Source organism: Diadema setosum, chromosome 4 (assembly GCF_964275005.1).
Source record: "Diadema setosum chromosome 4, eeDiaSeto1, whole genome shotgun sequence".
Classification (NCBI taxonomy): domain Eukaryota; kingdom Metazoa; phylum Echinodermata; class Echinoidea; order Diadematoida; family Diadematidae; genus Diadema; species Diadema setosum.
Window position 1 is genome coordinate 39,543,468 of NC_092688.1, and position 18,324 is coordinate 39,561,791.

An 18,324-nucleotide genomic window follows, 5' to 3' on the forward strand; every position below is an offset into this window, starting at 1 on the left:
GGGCAAATTCCCCTTTGCCCAATTCCCCTTCGCCCCCCCCCCTCCCCCGAGATAGATTCGACGCCCCTGACCTTCCCTGGGTATGCCCATAGATGTATCCTGACTGAGTCATCAGTCAATGTCGCTTCTCAGGAATTATGGCCATATAGTTTTTTGTTATTGTTCGTTTGTTTGTTTGTTTGTTTTCGAACATATTTTACAGATGGTCCCCAGTTACTCGCGTCATAGCATGTTTACGCCTTTACTATTTGACGTTGTCAAAGTCTGAACCATACCTATACAGTGTATGTCGATGTTACTTTCTTCGCGAGCGAGCGAAGCGAGCGAGCGTTTGAGAAAATTATGTATACATTTTCCTACAAAATAGAATACTGTTCAGCTCTGTTACCTGTCTGAAGGCCGGCGTACAGACGTCATGCAGTATGCCAAAATTGATACAATCACATTTCTGCTTCCTCCATTTTTTCCCTCAAAATTCAGGGGGGGGGGGATGATTGTACAGGCCACCCCCCTCCTCCATTTCAGGCGGGATATATCCCCCATCCCCCCGGATTTACGCCCATGGTGTAGGATTGCATTTGTATTACGTCAAATTGATTGTTTAAATGTTTGATCTACGGTATTAAGATGTTAAAAGGAATGATAATATTAAGTGAAAAAATTGTGCCAACATCCATGTGGCGTAATCAAGTAGTAGAACTGTCATCACAGAGGTTATTATTTTGTAAAATATTTGGAGTGATTACTATAGAGGATGCATTTAAAGGAAACCAAAACCCACCGAGAAAAGTGGATTGAGTGAAAGCAGCAACATTAGTAGACCACATCAGTGAAAGTTTGAGGAAAATCGGACAATGGATGCAAAAGTTATGAATTTGTAAAGTTTTTGGACTGGAATTGCTGGATGAGGAAGACTAGTAGAGGTATGATGTCATGTGTGGACAACAATATAAAAAAAAAAAAACATAAAGGGAATTCCACAAAAATTCACTTTTCTAGCATAATGAAAGAGCACTTGATTAACCGCTATTAGAAAGCAGGGGGAATAATTGCTACCCTTAACATATGTCAGTATCAAGTTGATGGAATGTGTAATTTTCATGAAAAATAAAATCTTGTGAAATTCCCTTCATATTTTCTTGATATCGTTGTCCACACATGACATCGTAACCTCTAGTAGTCTCCTCATCCAGCAGTTCCAACACCAAAATTTTAGAAATGCATAACTTTTGCATCGATTGTCTAATTTTTCTCAAACTTTCACTAAAGTTTTCTACTAATGTTGCTTCTTTCACTCGATCGACATTTCTCTTTGGGTTTTGGTTTCCTTTAAAATGGGATACAATGTATTTTAAAGGTCCTGTTCACCTTTTGGGGCAGTGATTTAAAAAAAAAATCAAGATATTACTTTTGATGCATATTATGTGTAGGCCAGTTGTATCACAATACATCCTACCATATAAAATGTTTTCAATAGAGCATAAAAGGACATAAAAGGACATATCACGGGTTTTCCCATTCAACCATAACTGTATAAAGACTGTTTGATCAAGAAACATTCTTAATTATTAAAACTATTTTAACATTTTGTATATCTAACAATAGCATCGACGATAATGGTTCACATATTTATATTGGTTGTTTCTATTCCTACCGCGCATATTTTAGAAAATAATGTTTTGAAGCACCAATGCTGGGTTTTAGTTTCATTTGCAAATGTATTATGCCTTTAAGTTAGAATGCTATTTTTGCATACATGTACTTTCTTTTCTATTGTCTTGTATAAGAAGTCGCTGGAAACGTCATAGATTTCCTGATTTTCTTGATCGATTATAATCTGTTGAAAATTAGAGTGATACCTTTCTTTAGAAAATTTTCCTCAAATTTTCACCAGTCATATTCTTTTTTTTTTATTATTGTCAGGGGTTTATTTCTAAAGAACAAGTTATCTTTGAGGGTGAAATTCCCCTTTAAGTTTCACAAACAGACCTGTGAATTCATCTATTCCAACGTTTGATGTTGTATCTCAGCTCAGCAAAAGTTGTCGATTTCTACAGCCTGGATGTATTAATATAGATGCATGCGGAAAATGCACAGAAATTGGTTTGAGAAAAAAAAAAATAGCACTAATACTATACACTGTAGTCATGGTTGAATTGGAAGAAAGGAATGGAACCAACTTTATGAATATCCCATCAGCTGTCAGACGGAGGTCAAAAGGACGTCTTAATCATTTTGGTCGCAACTGGTCAAAGTGGTCGCACGTCTGATAATGACCAGGAAATGACGTGATTTCAACGTATTTTTCGTTTTTTCCGACATATTTATTACCTAATATTAGTGACATTTTAAAGACGTATTAATGACGTAAAATCTATGTTGCTTTGCAACGCATTCATAGCGTTATCTAAATGACGTCTTGCATACCGCAATATTTACTTTGTTTTGCAACGCATTTATGACGTCATATGAGCGACGTGAACTTTTCCTCAGTTTTGCAACGTATTTATGACGTCATATTAGCGACGTACTAAAGACTTAAAATTCAAGTCAGTTTTGTGACGTATTATTCGCGTCATATATACGACGTATTAGTGAAGTAAAAAATAATTTCCGTTGCTTTGCAATCTGTTTACCACGTCATATCAATAACGTATTAATGACGTTAAATTTACGTCAGTTTTGCGACGTCTTGCAAAGAAAACAATGTCATTTAGAGGTCTCAACCTGACGCTAGAAAGTCGTATTTCTGCTCAAATGGAAGAAATCTAAAAGACGTCATATTTGTGACGTCTTTCTGACGCCTGGGTGGTTATACAAAGACGTCGTAGAGACGTGTAAATTACTAATTTAAAGTCTTTTAGACGAAAATAAACAAAGATTCTTGACGCCATATAAACGTTTAAAACTGACGTGAATATGTCGTATTTTTCAAACTGACGTCAATATGTCGTATTTTTGATCGATGGAAATTGGCCCAGAAATGTTAGTGGTGATCAAAGAGTCGTCTTAATGACGTGTAAATATCAATTCTAAAGACAAGATGTACATGAGAATAACGTCATGAGCACGTCGTTTACACGTCAATTCATGACTTTTTCACGTATATTGGTAAGGAAAACAAGAAAGACTTCTGAAAGACGCATTTTTCACGGAAACTAAACAAGGAAAATGGACGTGATTTTGACGTCATTTTAAGGTCGTGGCCGGTTGGTTAATCTGTATTTCATTTTAAGATCTAATAAAGCGCATGTGAGCACCTCAAGGTACATGACCATGATACAAATCTTCTTCCCAGCTAACATTTGGAAGTTTTCTCAACGTTCTTGAAACGTTCCAAGTTTGTTATTTGGACGTTTTGTTAAAAACGTTTTCAGAACGTCTTTTTGTGGAAGGTTTTCAACGTATTGAAAACGTTTCAAATGGACGTTTTTTAGACGTTAAAAAACAATAGAAAACCTTTCGGAATTTTTAAGGACCTGCAGAAAACCTTTCGGACATTACAGACGTCAGTAAAACCTTTCAAGAACATTCAAAACGTTTTGTGGACGTTCTACGGACGTCCAGAGAACTTTTGAAAACTGTCTAGAACGTTCAAAAAACGTTTTAAGAACGTCTAAAAAAGTCTTATGACCCGTTCCAGAACGTTTAGAGAACCTTCCATATCCGTCTAGAACGGCCAGAAAACCTTTTGAGAACGTGTAATGTTAATCTTATTATCGAGTATTTAAAAAAAAAATGTAGGCACGTATCTGGGATTAATGTACCCTAATCCTAATCCTACGTATATAATCCTATCCTAACCTGTTCCTAATGTCCTACAGCCTATACCTATACTACATCCTATTCGAAATTGATGTATCACATTCTTTTATATACCAGCAAAATGATGAGATGCATGAAGACATGGTTACGAAGATTAAATCACACACACCTTCATTAGGCCTATTAACATATGAAAATACCTCTTCATAACACAATTTGAAATTGTGAGTGACTGAACAATAACTTAGGTAAGTTTATTTTTATGAACACAGAAAGTTTGAACCCAGCATACATCTTTAGATTTAAAGGTCTTTTATCTATTTCCACTAGTTTTCAAAATATTTTAATACTTTCTTATTTGAATATTCATAAATAGGCATGAATATTCATGATAATGAAACCAATGACGAACACGTAGCGGACGAAATAAAAACGTTTTTTTAACGTTCATTAAAGACGAGTGGATTAACGAAAACGTTTTGTGGGCGTTTATAAAGGACGAAGACTAGCAGACATAATAAAAACGTTTTGTAACGTCCATTAACGATTTTAAAACGTTTCCGCAAAAATCCTGTGCTTTACGGTACATGATAATTCCCAACTTTGTCGTTGTATGTACATTTGAACCCGTTCCTTCCGCAATTCTCTGAGTGTCTTTAATGCCCCCAAACGAGATTCTTTTCGCCTGTCGACAGAGAGGCACACAAGTTGGTAATCCAGCTGTGTGAAGGCAGTCAAGCGGTTCATTGTGTCCCCCTTTCTACGGTCAACTACATGTGCCCGTGAACAATGGAAATATCGGTCGGGTGCGAGGTATGAATAGAGCGTGCGCTGATGAGCTCTCAGAATCTTTTGTTCTACACAAAACCAGGTACCTGAATGAGGTGACTGGGGTCAGCGAACCCTCATTTCTAACTGATCTCAGCCTTGATCATTATTTACATGTTCGTACGAGTTTACAGCAGAACAAGCTAAAAACTAAATCAGGAAAAGGTACGTAATACTGTAAAACCCCTTTTTTTTAAACAGCAGGAGAACAAATCCTCATAGAATAAACTCTGATTTTTTTTTATCAAACCCACTTTTCTGAGCATTTTAATACAAAGAAACATGAATTTAGGCCACTGAAGCAGGCACCCTTGTCTTCATTTTGGGAACCTGGTAAACCAGGTTCCCGTATATCAGTTGCTCCCACGGGAACCTGGTAAACCAACTTCCCGTAAGGAACGGGTTAAAAATGTCCCTTTTTCACGAAAATTTACGGAACCTAGAAAGAAAAAAAAAAGTTTATGAATAGTTCTGAAAACGTTATGCGTTTACCAGGCTGGATTACACTTCGTTATTCCGAAGGTTCGTTATTCCGAAGGTTCGTTATTCCGTAGATGGGTTATTCCTAATGTTCGTTAATCCTAAAATGAAATAAGGCTTGTTATTCCGAAGGTTCGTTTATCCGAAAATGAAACAAAGCTCGTTATTCCGAAGGTTCGTTACGAACCTTCGGAATAACGAACCCTATTTCATTTCGGATTAACGATCTTCGGAATGACGAACTTTATTTCATTTTCGAATAAACCAGCCTTCGGAATAGCGGACCTTATATTATTTTCGGATAAATGAACCTTCGGAATAACGAACCTTCGGAATAACGCCGCAAATGTTCGGATTAACGAACCCTTTTTGATTTTTTGATTAACGAGCCTTCGGTTTAGTAACCATGTCATAAAGCATTACAATGTTTTGCCCTTATACAGCGTGTCCCAGAAAAAACGAAACCGAGTTTCATTGCCATTCTTTGCGATCATAATCACATATTTACTTTATGAGTTGTACATGGATTGAAAGATACACTTCTCTTCTTTCATTCAATGCACAACACGTTGTTCATAATTCATGCATAACTGAGTTAGAACAATAGTCAGTGGTGCTACTAAGATTTCACTTGCACGAGCAAATGACAACTTTTAATGAATTTTTCAGACTTTTCCAGCAATCTTTTGCAAAAGATAGAATCATAGCTTTGATATCCATTCTTTTTTCCTTTCATATGATATCCCATGCGTAAAAAATGATCAACGCCTGCTCGAGAAAACTTAAGTTGAAAACATCCTTACATTTTACCCTGATAGATAGATAGTACAACAGGAGCTGTTAGCATTCCCGACTCCTGCCCGACTTGGCAGATAACAATGGCCTTCATGCTTCAATGAAATTCCACAAACATGACGGGAGGGGTAAAAGGGAATGTTACAGACGATTCGGTTGTGAATAGGGTTCTAAATTAGCGCGTGATCATGAGCTTGCCTGACCATGCAGCTAACTACAGAGCAAAGGGTGTTCATCAGCGGAATGTTTGGGAAGGTAGGGTGGGAGTAACGGAGCGAAAAAAAAAAAACACCTTCCGAACCCCCCCCCCAAAAAAAAGACAACATTTTGCTCTGCAGTTGCACCTTTGAAATGTTAGAAGCGCAAGTTTAGTGATGAATAAAGTGATGTACCCTCTCTTTCTGCTTCGCCACCCCCTTCAAAAACTTCCAAATCCTGTCAGTGATGAAGGACTAACCACGCGTGAGGGAAATGTAGGGAGGAATGAAAACAGTTAATAAGTTTGAGGTATAAAATCATCAAAACGTGTATCATTGTTGTAATGTTGATTACCCGTAGCCATTTTTCCTCGTCAAGTATTCTTTATTCTGGCACATCAGACCACCCACTTGTATTCACAGTCTTTTCTATGATAAAGTAGCAAAGCAAGTTCAACACTACAGAAACCCAATTGACTCGTAATTTTACCTCTGAGAAAGTAGCTAATTTGAATATGATCTTAGCTTTGAGTGTTGCGACAGTGTATTGCTGAATGAAAATGTGGATAAAGCCTTTGATGTTTGTATGACACGTTTTTCAGTATCATATGTGACCGTGCACCTCAAAACGAACATAAAGTCGCACACACTGATTTTGCGTGAGGACTGAAAATAAGTGAAATGGGTCAACCTAGCCGAACTTGACTTTTTCATATTTTCTGAGAGAACGGGTCTTCTTTTACATTATGCTAAAATTTGTTATCATAAAACGGGCATGAAAATGTGTTTTTTTTAGCAGTTTATCTCGAACATTTTTGGTAGAATAGTGTGATTAGGTGTGTCTTTAGAATCCTTTCTTTCTTCATTTCTGAACAACCTTGTCCACACTCTTCACTTTCAACTCTAATAACTTTTGAAAGGATAGTGTTACTGCTTTGAAAGTTGGCACTAATTATGGACAGAATGTGTTAATGAGGCATGCTCAATTTCAGTTTAATCTGACAATCCCTTCATTGTTGTTACTCTGGTGGTTTACTTCCTGCTTTTTGTCCCATTCATCGCACAGCCAGCACGGTTTGGTAAAGATTAAGCGCTTGAATAGACACTGTACTTCAGAGCCTCTTTTCTCAGGTCACACATTTCCTGAGTTTGTGCTTTCTTTCCAATATTTAGATAGGTTAGGAGAGTCCAATTGATTTGAGTTATACATCATTTTAAAGCTTAAAGTCTGCTCTTTCAGAATATGGTCTTAAGTAAAAATTCATGTCTGGTGACTTTTTGTTTGTTTTGAGGTGCAGGGTCACATATAGATAAAAATATACCAAAATTAGGCAGTATAAACGTAAACGTCGATTAAACCTCTGGTAAGTTAGGGGATACTGAAATCAATAAAGAATAGAAATGTGTATTATAGAAATAAGTATTAGAAATCCCATTGTCAGCAGTTAAAATAGATATAAATTTTATCGGAATAAATTAACATTTGTTATCCGTTTGTCTATCAAATTGTAATAAGAAATCATATTTCATTATACAAAATTCGAGAATATAAATGGTCGTATTTCAGCTACTTGGAAAAGGATAGATGAAGTACTTGGTCGTTCAAAAGAATCCATAACCCAAAATAGCTTCGGCCATGGAGATGATGCATATCATAAATCAATAGATATAGCAAATGATTTTAACTTATATTTTGTAAATATTAGACCTAATCAAGGTTCAAAGATTTTAGGCATTATTTGGAAACAACATGTTAGATTTCCTTGTTGTTGTTGTTGTTGTTGTTTTGGGTTTTTTTTTTTTTGGGGGGGGTTGTTCCAGTAACATGTAGTGAAATTCTTGTCAATTGGCTTGAATGTAGTAATTGTATTTATTCAATAAGTCATAATGATATAAATATCTTAAAGTAATGTTGAATATTGCTACCCCGCTTACACATATTGTCAACTTATCATCCAGTATAGTGGTGTTATTCCAAATAAAATTGAAATTTGCCAGAGTTATACCCATTCATAAGAAAGAAGATGCCTCCCTCATAAGCAATTACCGTCCTATATCTATTCTCTCTATTTTGTCAAAAGTTCTTGAAAGAATATTGTATACAACAGACTGTACGGTTTTTGATACTAAATAGCTTACTCACGTCTTGTCAATATGGTTTTAGGAAAAACAACTGAACAGATGTAGCTCTAATTGAAATCTGTGATAAGATTTCGATTTCATTATCTAAGAAAGAACATGCACTTGGAGTGTTATTTGACCTCAGTAAACAATGACAAAGCTTTTGATACCCGCCTTGATCATATTAGATAAGAAAAGATGAATGTTTGTGGTATACGAGGAACTCCTCTTATGTGACCGAAAACGATATACTGTTTATGATAACCTTCACTGTGATGTATTACCAATCAAATGTGGGATTCCCCAATGTTCAATCCTGGGACCTTTATTATTTCTCTATACATAATGATATCTATAACTCATCCTTTTTACTTTATTTCATTTCATTTGCAGACGAAACCAATGTGTTTCTTTCTGGTCATAATCTTGAGTGTCTCCTTGACACTATGAAGGCAGAATTACACAAAGTCTCTAAATGGTCCATAAGCAATAGGTTATCATTTAATGTAGCAAAGATACATTTTATACGGTTTAAAAGTCAACGATCAATAAACAGTAACATTCATTTTGATATTATTCAGATTTATTGATGACATGAAAATACAACAGAAGGAAAGTACGAAGTTTTTAGGCGTTACTATAGATGACAAGATGAAATGGAATCTGCATATTATAGCTAGTGGAGCTGCATAGCCGAACAATTGTGCATTTTGTGATAAAAGCACCAAATTTCGTACACAGGTTGACAATCACGTTCAGATTAAATTTAGATATTGGGCCATCGTAAATAGCGCCCTCGACGTCCATGGCAGCCATTTTTCAAAATGGCTGCCATAAATGCCATGTTTTCGTAAAATTTGCTAATTTTAGGAGAGAAAAGTAAACAAGATTTTGGTTACAAATGGGAAATTACATTCAAAATAAATCTAGACATCGAGCCTTCGGAAATAGCGCCCTCAACGCCATTGGCAGCCATTTTTCAAAATGGCCGCCATAAATGTCATTTTTTCAAAACATTTGCTAACTTCAGAAGGGAAAGCCAGTAAGATTTTGCAAACAAGTGGGAAATTACATTCAAAATGAATTTAAATATTTTGCCATTTTAACTGCGCCCTCAACGTCCATGACAGCCATTTTTTTAAATGGCTGTCTAATGTGCCACTTCTTCGATGATTTTGCAAATTTCAGAAGGGAAAAGTTAATAAGATTTTGCCCATAAATGTTAATTACATTCAAAATAAATCTAGATATTGGGCCATCGGAAATTGCGCCCTCAACGGCCATGGTAGCCATTTTTTTCAAAATGGCCGCCATAAATGCCATTTTTTTGTTAAAAAATGCAAATTTCAGAAGGGAAAGCCAGTTTTTTTCTCTTTTGTGCAAACAAGCGGGAAATTACATCCAAAATAAATCCAGATATTTGGCAATTGAAAATTGCCCCCTCAATGGCTATGGCAACCATTTGTTTTTTAACATGGTCACCATAAGTGCCACTTTTTCATTAAAAAGAATGCTAATTTCAAAAGGAAAAGTCAATGAAATTCTGGTTATAAATGGAAAATGACATTTAAAATAAATCTCGATATTGGGCCATCGGAAATTGCGCCCTCAACGGTCATGACAGCCATTTTTCAAAATGGCCGCCATAAATGCTTTATTTTCGAAAAGATTTACTAAAATCAGAAGGGAAAGCCAACGAGATTTTGCAAACAGGTGGGGAATTACATTCAAAAGTAAACTTATTGGGCCATTGCAAATTGCCCCCTCAATGGCCATTCCAGCCATTTTTCAAAATGGCCACCAGGAATTTATTTTTTTCGTAAAGTGTTGCAGACGTCAATCAGAATTTCCACAAATGTGGAAAATTACATTTAAACTGAATTTAATAGTAGGCCATCCAAAAGTGCACCCTCAACAGCCATAGCAGCCAAGTTTCAAACAGCTGCCATGGATGCCCCCCCCCCACCATTTTTTTCCAAAAAATTGCTGATGTCAGAAGGAAAAGTCAATAAGACTTTGCAAACAAGTTGAAAATTCTGCTCAAAAATAGATTTAAGTATAAGGTATTCTTAGAAGGCGCCCTCAAGGGCCATGCTGACCGCCATGGATGTCTGCTTCTTTTTTATTTAATTTTTTTTTTGAAAGATTTGCTAATTTCAGAGAGAAAATCAATGAAATTTGTACATATGTTGAAAATCATATTCAAAAGAAAATAATATATGAGGCCATTACAAATGGCACCATCAACGACCATGGCAACCATTTTCCAAATCGCCACTATAAATGCTATTTATTTCTTGAAAATATGGTAATGCCAGAAGACAACACAATTTCTTGTGGAAATTGACAAAAGACATTCAAATAAATTCAAATTTGAATTTGAATTTGAAATGAAGGTAATTGAGCCACCATTTAAACATCGTCCCCAACGGCTATGGCAGCTCTTTGTCAAAATGGCTTCCACACACTCCCTTTTTTTTTTTATTTGCCTATTCCAGAAGGAGAAAGCAATAGAATACTGCTAAAGAGCAATTATATCTAATGCAATCTGGTGTTCAAAGAAATTTAAATAAAAAAAAAACCAGGTTTCATTGATGGGTTAGTTCTAAATTCATGTTTTCAGTTTGGTTCTAATTGCAGTATTTCGCGTGTGACGGCTAACAGTATGGATATCAAATGTATGTGTTTCTTTGGAAGCATAGCATAAAGTAAAATAACTTTTTTCGTGAAATGAAAGGCCATTAAGAATGTCTTAAGAATGTTTAGGAAGTTACATTTTAGAATAGATACACGTCATATAGTACCATATATTCAATGATATGGTGTTGATACATGGCGCCATTATCCCTGGATATTCATATTACCTTTTTTTTCGGAAATTTTTCATGTTTGCCACCTGAAATATGCATTCATCATTGGTGAGATATAATCGCTAAGCATTTGCCTTGTTTATTTTAGTTGTTCCTCAAATGATTTCTTTAACACCATATTTCAGCTTACACAATGTCTCTGTGAGTATTCTACTGTCTTCTCCTTCTAAAGTTAAGCCAAAAAAAAAAAGAAAAACAAGAGTGTATTGTAGCCATTTTGACAAATAGCTGAAATAGTCATTGAGAACACAGCTTATGATGGCACAATGTTTAAACTTCTTTGTATGTAATTGTCAACTTGCGCAATACAAATATTTATTTCAAACATGATTTTCAAATTGTGTGCAAAATCTTATTGACTTTTCCTTTTGTGAAATCAGGAAATAAAAAATAATGGAATCCATGGTGGCCATTTTGAAAAATGGCTGCAATGGCCATTGAGGGCGCTATTTGCGATGGCCCAATATCTAAATTTATTTTGAATGTTATTTCCCACTCGTTTGCAAAATCTTATTGATTTTCCCTTCTGAAATTTTTAAAATTTTACGAAAACTGGCATTTATGGCGGCCATTCTAAAAATCTCTGTCATCGCCGTTGAGGGCGCAATTTGCGATGGCCCAATATCTGAATTTATTTTGAATGCTATTTCCAACACATTTGCAAAATCTTATTGATTTTCCCTTCTGAAATTAGTAAATATTTACGAAAAATGGCATTTATGGTGGCCATTTTGAAAAAAAATGGCTGCTATGGCCGTTGAGGGCTCTGTTTACGATGGCCCAATAACTGAATTCATTTTGTGTGTCATTTCCCACTCGTTTGCAAAATCTTACTGGTTTTCCCTTCTGAATTTTTTTTTTCTTTTTGCAAAAAATGGCATTTATGGCGGCCATTTTGAAAAAAATGGCGGCTATGGCCGTTGAGCGCGCTATTTACGATGGCCAAATATCTGAACTTATTTTGAATGTTATTTCCCACTCGTTTGCAAAATCTTACTGGTTTTTCCTTCTGAAATGTTTATTTTTTTTTTTGCAAAAAATGGCATTTATGGCGGCCATTTCTAAAATGGCTGCCATTTCCGTTGAGGGCGCAGTTTGCTGTGGCCCAATATTTTAATCTATTTTAAATGTTATCTCCCACTCGTTTGCAAATCCTTACTGATTTTTCCTTCTGAAATTTGTAAATTTTTACGAAAATTGGCATTTATGGCGGCCATTTTGAAAAATGGCTGCCATGGCCGCTGAGGGCGCTTTTTACGATGACCCAATATCTGAATTTATTTCAAATGTCATTGTCAACATGTGTGCGAAATTTGGTGCTTTTATCATAAAATGCACAATTCCTCTAATTTTTCAAGCTATGCCGCTCCACTAAGCCAATGTTGTGACTTCTGTAGCATTTTGAGTTGGAATATTGTACAAGCTTAGACCATACGTATCGCAATCTAAACGGTTCACCCTGTATGATTCTATCATCTTGCCATATATTATGTACTGCAATATAGTTTTGGCATGTCAGAAGACTAAGCTCAACTCATTGCTTCTCCTTAAAAAAAAAACAAAAAAAAAAAAACAAACAAACAAAATTGTCCGTATTCGCACGAAGTCGGACAACAGGTCTCATGCCAACCCATTGTTGTTTTTTGTTTTGTTTTGTTCTTGTTTTTTAATTGTGTACACTCTCTATAAACGACATTCATTATATACATCCGAGGTGCTGTGTTCATGTACAGATTCCATTCCCACGAACTCCCCACCAGCCTGTCAAACATGTTCCGTTTTAATTCGACTATACATAATTATTCAGCCAGAATCTCGCCGAATTTATGCACCTTGAAAATCCCAAACCTGCCCTTGCCCACCAATCAATACGACATGCTGGAGGTCCGGACATCTGGAATTCTCTTTCTCATGAAGTACGACGGTGTCAATCAAAGCATACTTTTAGAAGACAAGTGAAGCACACCCTTCTTTGCAGATATGTTTAAGCAATACCATTTGCATTGTTCTTGCTTCCACCCCAGTCGCAGGTTTACAAGTTTATTTTGTCATACGTACATCACGTACATAAAAGCTAGTCTGTCTATGTTACCAGAATTGTCAATCTTGTATACCTTTAACCATAATGATGTAGAGTACCTCTCTTCTTATTTTTTTTCTACCTATCTTTCTCTCTTTCTCTCTCCTCTCAATTCCCTAAGTGCGTAATACATTTTTATGATATTTATGTACATTAATTATGTGTACGCCTACGTACGTCCCAGTCATGCTTTTCATAGCTTATGACGATCCACGCAAATATATATCAACATATTCCGTGTACACACTTTGTGTACATTCGTGAATAATGTATGTATAAATGCATTTTGTGAATAAATGAAATCAAACCAAAATTAAAAAAAGCCGGTTTTAATGCTAGTTTACATACTACAGATTGGTCCTGCATTTATGATACAAATAATGTTAACTTGTCGTTCGAATATTTTATGAAGATTTTTATTCAATATTTGATTGGACAGTAGTGGAGACCTACATTCCAGAACGTAGAGAGAGAAAAAAATATCTAAAAATTCACCCAGGCTCCAATGGATCCCTCAATCGCTTTTGCGTTCAATAAACACAAAGAATAATCTATATTATAAATTCAAAATGAAACGCACTGAGCAATCAAAATGAAATATACTATCTATACTACTAAAATCATACGCATTGAAAAGTAAAAGTTTTAAAGCAAACAATGAATAAAATTCATTGTTTGCCTATTATATCAAAATGATAAACCTGATATTTCTAGAATCAGATCTCATGATGAAATTTTTGAAGATTCTTATTAGATTTGTAATATCCTAAATAATTATTTCTTTTCTTTGGGAAAATCTTGCCAGTAATGTTCCTCCCTCAACAATATCATGGCCCATCAAATTCTAGCCCAAACATTTCTAAGTCCAATGTTGTTTCAGGAGGTAATCAATATTATTTCTGATTCTGGTTCCCCCCCCCCCCAAAAAAAAAAAAAAGTGCTGGACACGAACACATCCTTTATTTTCTTCTGAAGTTGGTAATAGCGTCAATCGCGGACCCTTCAGCTCACATATGTGATTTATCGCTTTTTAACGGCATCGACCCCGAAAGCATGAAAATGGCAAATATATATCTCTTAAAATGGTTGCAAGTAACAAATGCTTAACATAAAATCAGTGGGGCCCCACGCAGGGAAGATTATTAGTTCAGCTCTGATCTATTGTCTTTCTTAATGATTTATGTAGGTTATCATCGGATGACACAAATCTATTGTTTTTTTTAACAATACTCCTCTTACATTTGTAAATATCATTAACTCAGAACTACAAAATGTCCCCCCCCCCATGGATGAAAGTAAATAGATTATCTCGCATTCTTCAAAAAAACAAAACAAAACATGTGCTTTTTAGTAACTCTAAAGTATGGGGCGCTACCTGTTTATATTGTTTTCGATAGTACTCCACTGTAAAATGTTTCCTGTATAAAATTTCTTGGAATTACAGGCTATAATGAGTTTTCATGGAAATTTCATATTGACAGTATATGCAAAACCATTTTACGAAATATTGGTATGATGCACCAGCTGAAATGTGTCCTTTCTTGTCCCTGCTTACTTTACAGTCATCTCACATATTGTGTAATTGTCGAATTATGGTATTCTCGCATGGCAAATTACACATCAAACACTCTTAAAATTACTTAGATTACAAAAGAGGTTATTCCGTACCATATGTCATACCACATTTTCGTGTTTTTTTTTTTTATTGAAAAATAAATACATGTTTCTGTTTAATCTGGGACGATTTATGTATAATCCTAATTCAGAAAATTTCCAAATTTATTTGAAACACAGTTACGAAAAAATTAATCGATTCACAGTTATCAAACAAGGCGACCGAATACATTCCATTTGCCTTTCTCGAGAGGTTTACTGGCTCAGAACAGTGTCATGTACGATGGGTTAGTATTGGAACTCACTTTATAACAGCAAGGTATAATAACACGTAAAACTTTAAATAAGAACAAAATTAAAGGTACTTTTATTGAAAGCTTATAGTATACAACCGAATTAGATTCACTTCACCGTCTTTCTTTAAGCATTAAACAATGACACATTGTTATTTTTTTTTTATCAGAGAAAAATAATCTGTCAAACACAAGTCCTCAGCAGATGTTCCTGCTATCACTGGCTATTGTACCGTATATATACCATTGTGTTTCCTTCTTTTATGTCCACTCTTTTGAATTCTTACCAGTATGTGTAGACAGTTCTTCGAAACATATTCAATCAAGATTGAATTTTATCATTACTCTTACAGCATGGAATCCAGTTTACTTGTGTCCACAGTGGTACGTGTTGTAGTTTCATTTTTTTTCTCTCATTTTTTTCCTCTTTTTTCCCTTCCTCATAATATGATTTCATGTTAGTTGACATTGGTTCCTTTGATTTTGTTTGTAATTTCGTTAATTTATTTTTCGTTTTCTTATGTCTTTTCCGAGGGTCCTAAATCGTACAATTTTTGCTTTTTGGTGGAACGCTCCATTTCTATTCCCATTCTGATTTAATTTTTACTAGGTATATGCACATATATAAAAAAAAACCAGTCTCGTTTTCGTCATGTTGTTACTCATTTTCACATTGTATTCTGTTAATTTACGTCTTGCAGTTATTACAAATATTATGTTCTTCTTATACATTTTATATAATTTTTGTTTATTTGATGAAAAGCAAAAATTAATAGATTTCAACTAGAACTTCAAGAAATAAAATTCCTCAGCTCCCTCAGCTTCAAAGTAGAACATGGAATTGCAGCACCATGAATGCCCATTGATAAGTGGTTGCTATCATAAATGTAATCACGATTATGTGTGTGTCGTTTACTGCAGGTTGAGGTACTGTGACTTGTCAACTGAAAGAGTGCAGTATGTATATAGTACGTCGTTTTGAACATTGCATTTTTTTTTTTTTTACAAAAGCAACCATTGTCTTTACTTGGCTGCACACGAGTTTGCTTTCCGTATCATCGAAGGCACAGTACACTCATAAGATGCTCATGGTTAAGAAAAAGAAAAGAAAAGAAAAGAAATCTTGTTTGAATGAAGAGTGGTGAACCCCCATATCATACTCACGTGGTTTGAGGACACATCTTTGAGTCGTCTGCAACAAAGTTTGAAGTCCGCCCATTTTACGGAGTACCACTTCCTGCTCTCATCTTCACTATTCAGTGTTGTCTGTATGGTCGGTGGTGATTCCTTAGAAACTTGACAACAGAAATAGAGATGTCATATATCCTAATAGTGTAAAGCACGAGATGCTTGTACAAGTATAGTGAAAAAAAAACACGGTATTGGTAAATCTGTCACGAATGTGTCAATGTTTCATAAAGTTTGCAAAGAATTTGAACTTATTGCAGGGGATTCTGCCTTTTTAGGTCTGATAATCCATCCAGCTGACAGGCATGACTGAGGTCATTTTACATGGGGTAATCCGTTGTTGACAGGGCCATAGTATTACAAGCGTCACTAATAGCGCTACTATAACCAGGCTGACACTCAGAAGAATATTTTGCTTTTTACTCTCTCTCTCTCTCTCTCTCTTCTTAGCAAATTCTATGCTCTTGTCCCCTTAAAACATTTATTTTTTGAGGCACCCCATATGACATGTCGCCATGTTGTGTAGAATCAGGTAATATCACGACGTAATCTGAAGGGGAAAATCTCACAGCGCTGGGGTCCAGCTCTCCGTGGAGGTTGCCGTTTTGCTGATTGTGTATGATTTCGGAATAGGTGGCGCTACTACACTTCATGGCACCATCATCAGGCATTAGCGTGTAGAAGGGATTATACATACATATATATATATATATATATTATGAAGAAACAATAGATAAACAATCGAATGAACAGACGAAGAAAAATAGAAAGTGACACCTTTTTGTGGCACGTAGTCGTGATCCCGTTTCTGACGAAACTTTCGAATATTGTGAAGCAGGTATGGGATGGCTACGGCAGCTGATACACCAATAATGACTTGTCCGATGATGAGACCGACATTGTCACGTTTTCCTGAAATTTAATATAGACACAGTAAAACACAATACTCATTATATGAGTGAGAAGGCAGTTAACATGTCGATAAATATATTGATAATTTTACAAAATCAACGCATTTTGCGTAGTGCTAAAGAGGTAGTTGATGACACGGGTCCAACTTTACCGTTGTACGCAAAGCACATTATCACAGGCCCTTATCTTTACTCAGCAAAATTAGTTAACGATGATTGTGTCGTCAAGCAATTGTACAGTACTCAAAACCACTAACTAGAGATTAGACTACTCCGTTACAAATAAGATTCAAAGCATTTCGCTGAAGTATTGTTATTTTTCGTTCTGCAGACTTCCTAGTAACGACGGCAGAAGCTATGATATGACTTTCATTATCACAATATTTAGACCAGGAGCTGGCTGCTGGTCAATTTACCCCATCAAGCCCAAAAGGTTTGATCCCTCAAAGTTACTGGGGCCACCCTCCTCATTACAAAACTGGGCGTCAGCCTGATACCTGAGCGCGGGGTCGTCCCCCAGGGACCCCCCCCCCAAAAAAAAACAAACAAACAAACAAACAAACAAACAAACAAACAAAAAAAAAACAAACAAACAAACACACAAACAAACAAACAAACAAACAAACGCCCCCCGGCACGTGTAATTTACCCCATGGAGCCCATAGACCAAACCTGGTCTAAAAGAATGGCCTAGGGGTGTACATAATAAAAATATAAAAGCTGACAAAATATCTGGTCGGGAAAGGGGTTGCCAGACCGGTCCCCACCCCCACCCCCCCCCCCCCCCACTCCGGCGGGTGTAATTTACCCCATGCAGCCCAAGCACCAAACTTGGTCCAAAGAAAGTACTATGGGTGTACATAATGAAAATACAAAAGCTGACACATTAGGGACTTTTCGATTTGCACGTTGAGCCAGGCGTCACCCTGTTATGACGTAGTTTTTACGTACTGCGCATGCGCGAGTGTCGACCCTCGGCTCATCGCACAAATTTCGAACGCGTTAACCCCGGTTATCACCGTCCACCCAAATCGGTTGCGCCGCGCTCAACCCACCCTTGCTATGACGTCACACTCCTCTCGGGTACCGTGCGAATGAGCACGATGACTCTCGGGAAATCCGTGCTCAGTTCACCTGTTTTCCTTTTCTTTCGAGAGAATATTTATATTCTAATTACATGAA

At 36.1% G+C, this 18,324-nt stretch overlaps 1 protein-coding gene across 1 annotated transcript in view; it reads right to left on the reverse strand.

Annotated features, from left to right (window-relative positions):
* LOC140227861 (uncharacterized) overlaps positions 1-18,324 on the reverse strand; it is a 170,562-nt gene that overhangs the window by 119,672 nt on the left and 32,566 nt on the right. The window contains exons 2-3 of the mRNA XM_072308251.1: positions 17,009-17,143; positions 16,208-16,338 (exon numbers count right to left, since the gene is read on the reverse strand). Of these exons, the coding sequence (XP_072164352.1) occupies positions 16,208-16,338; positions 17,009-17,143 (266 nt within the window). The remainder of the gene's footprint in view (positions 1-16,207; positions 16,339-17,008; positions 17,144-18,324) is intronic.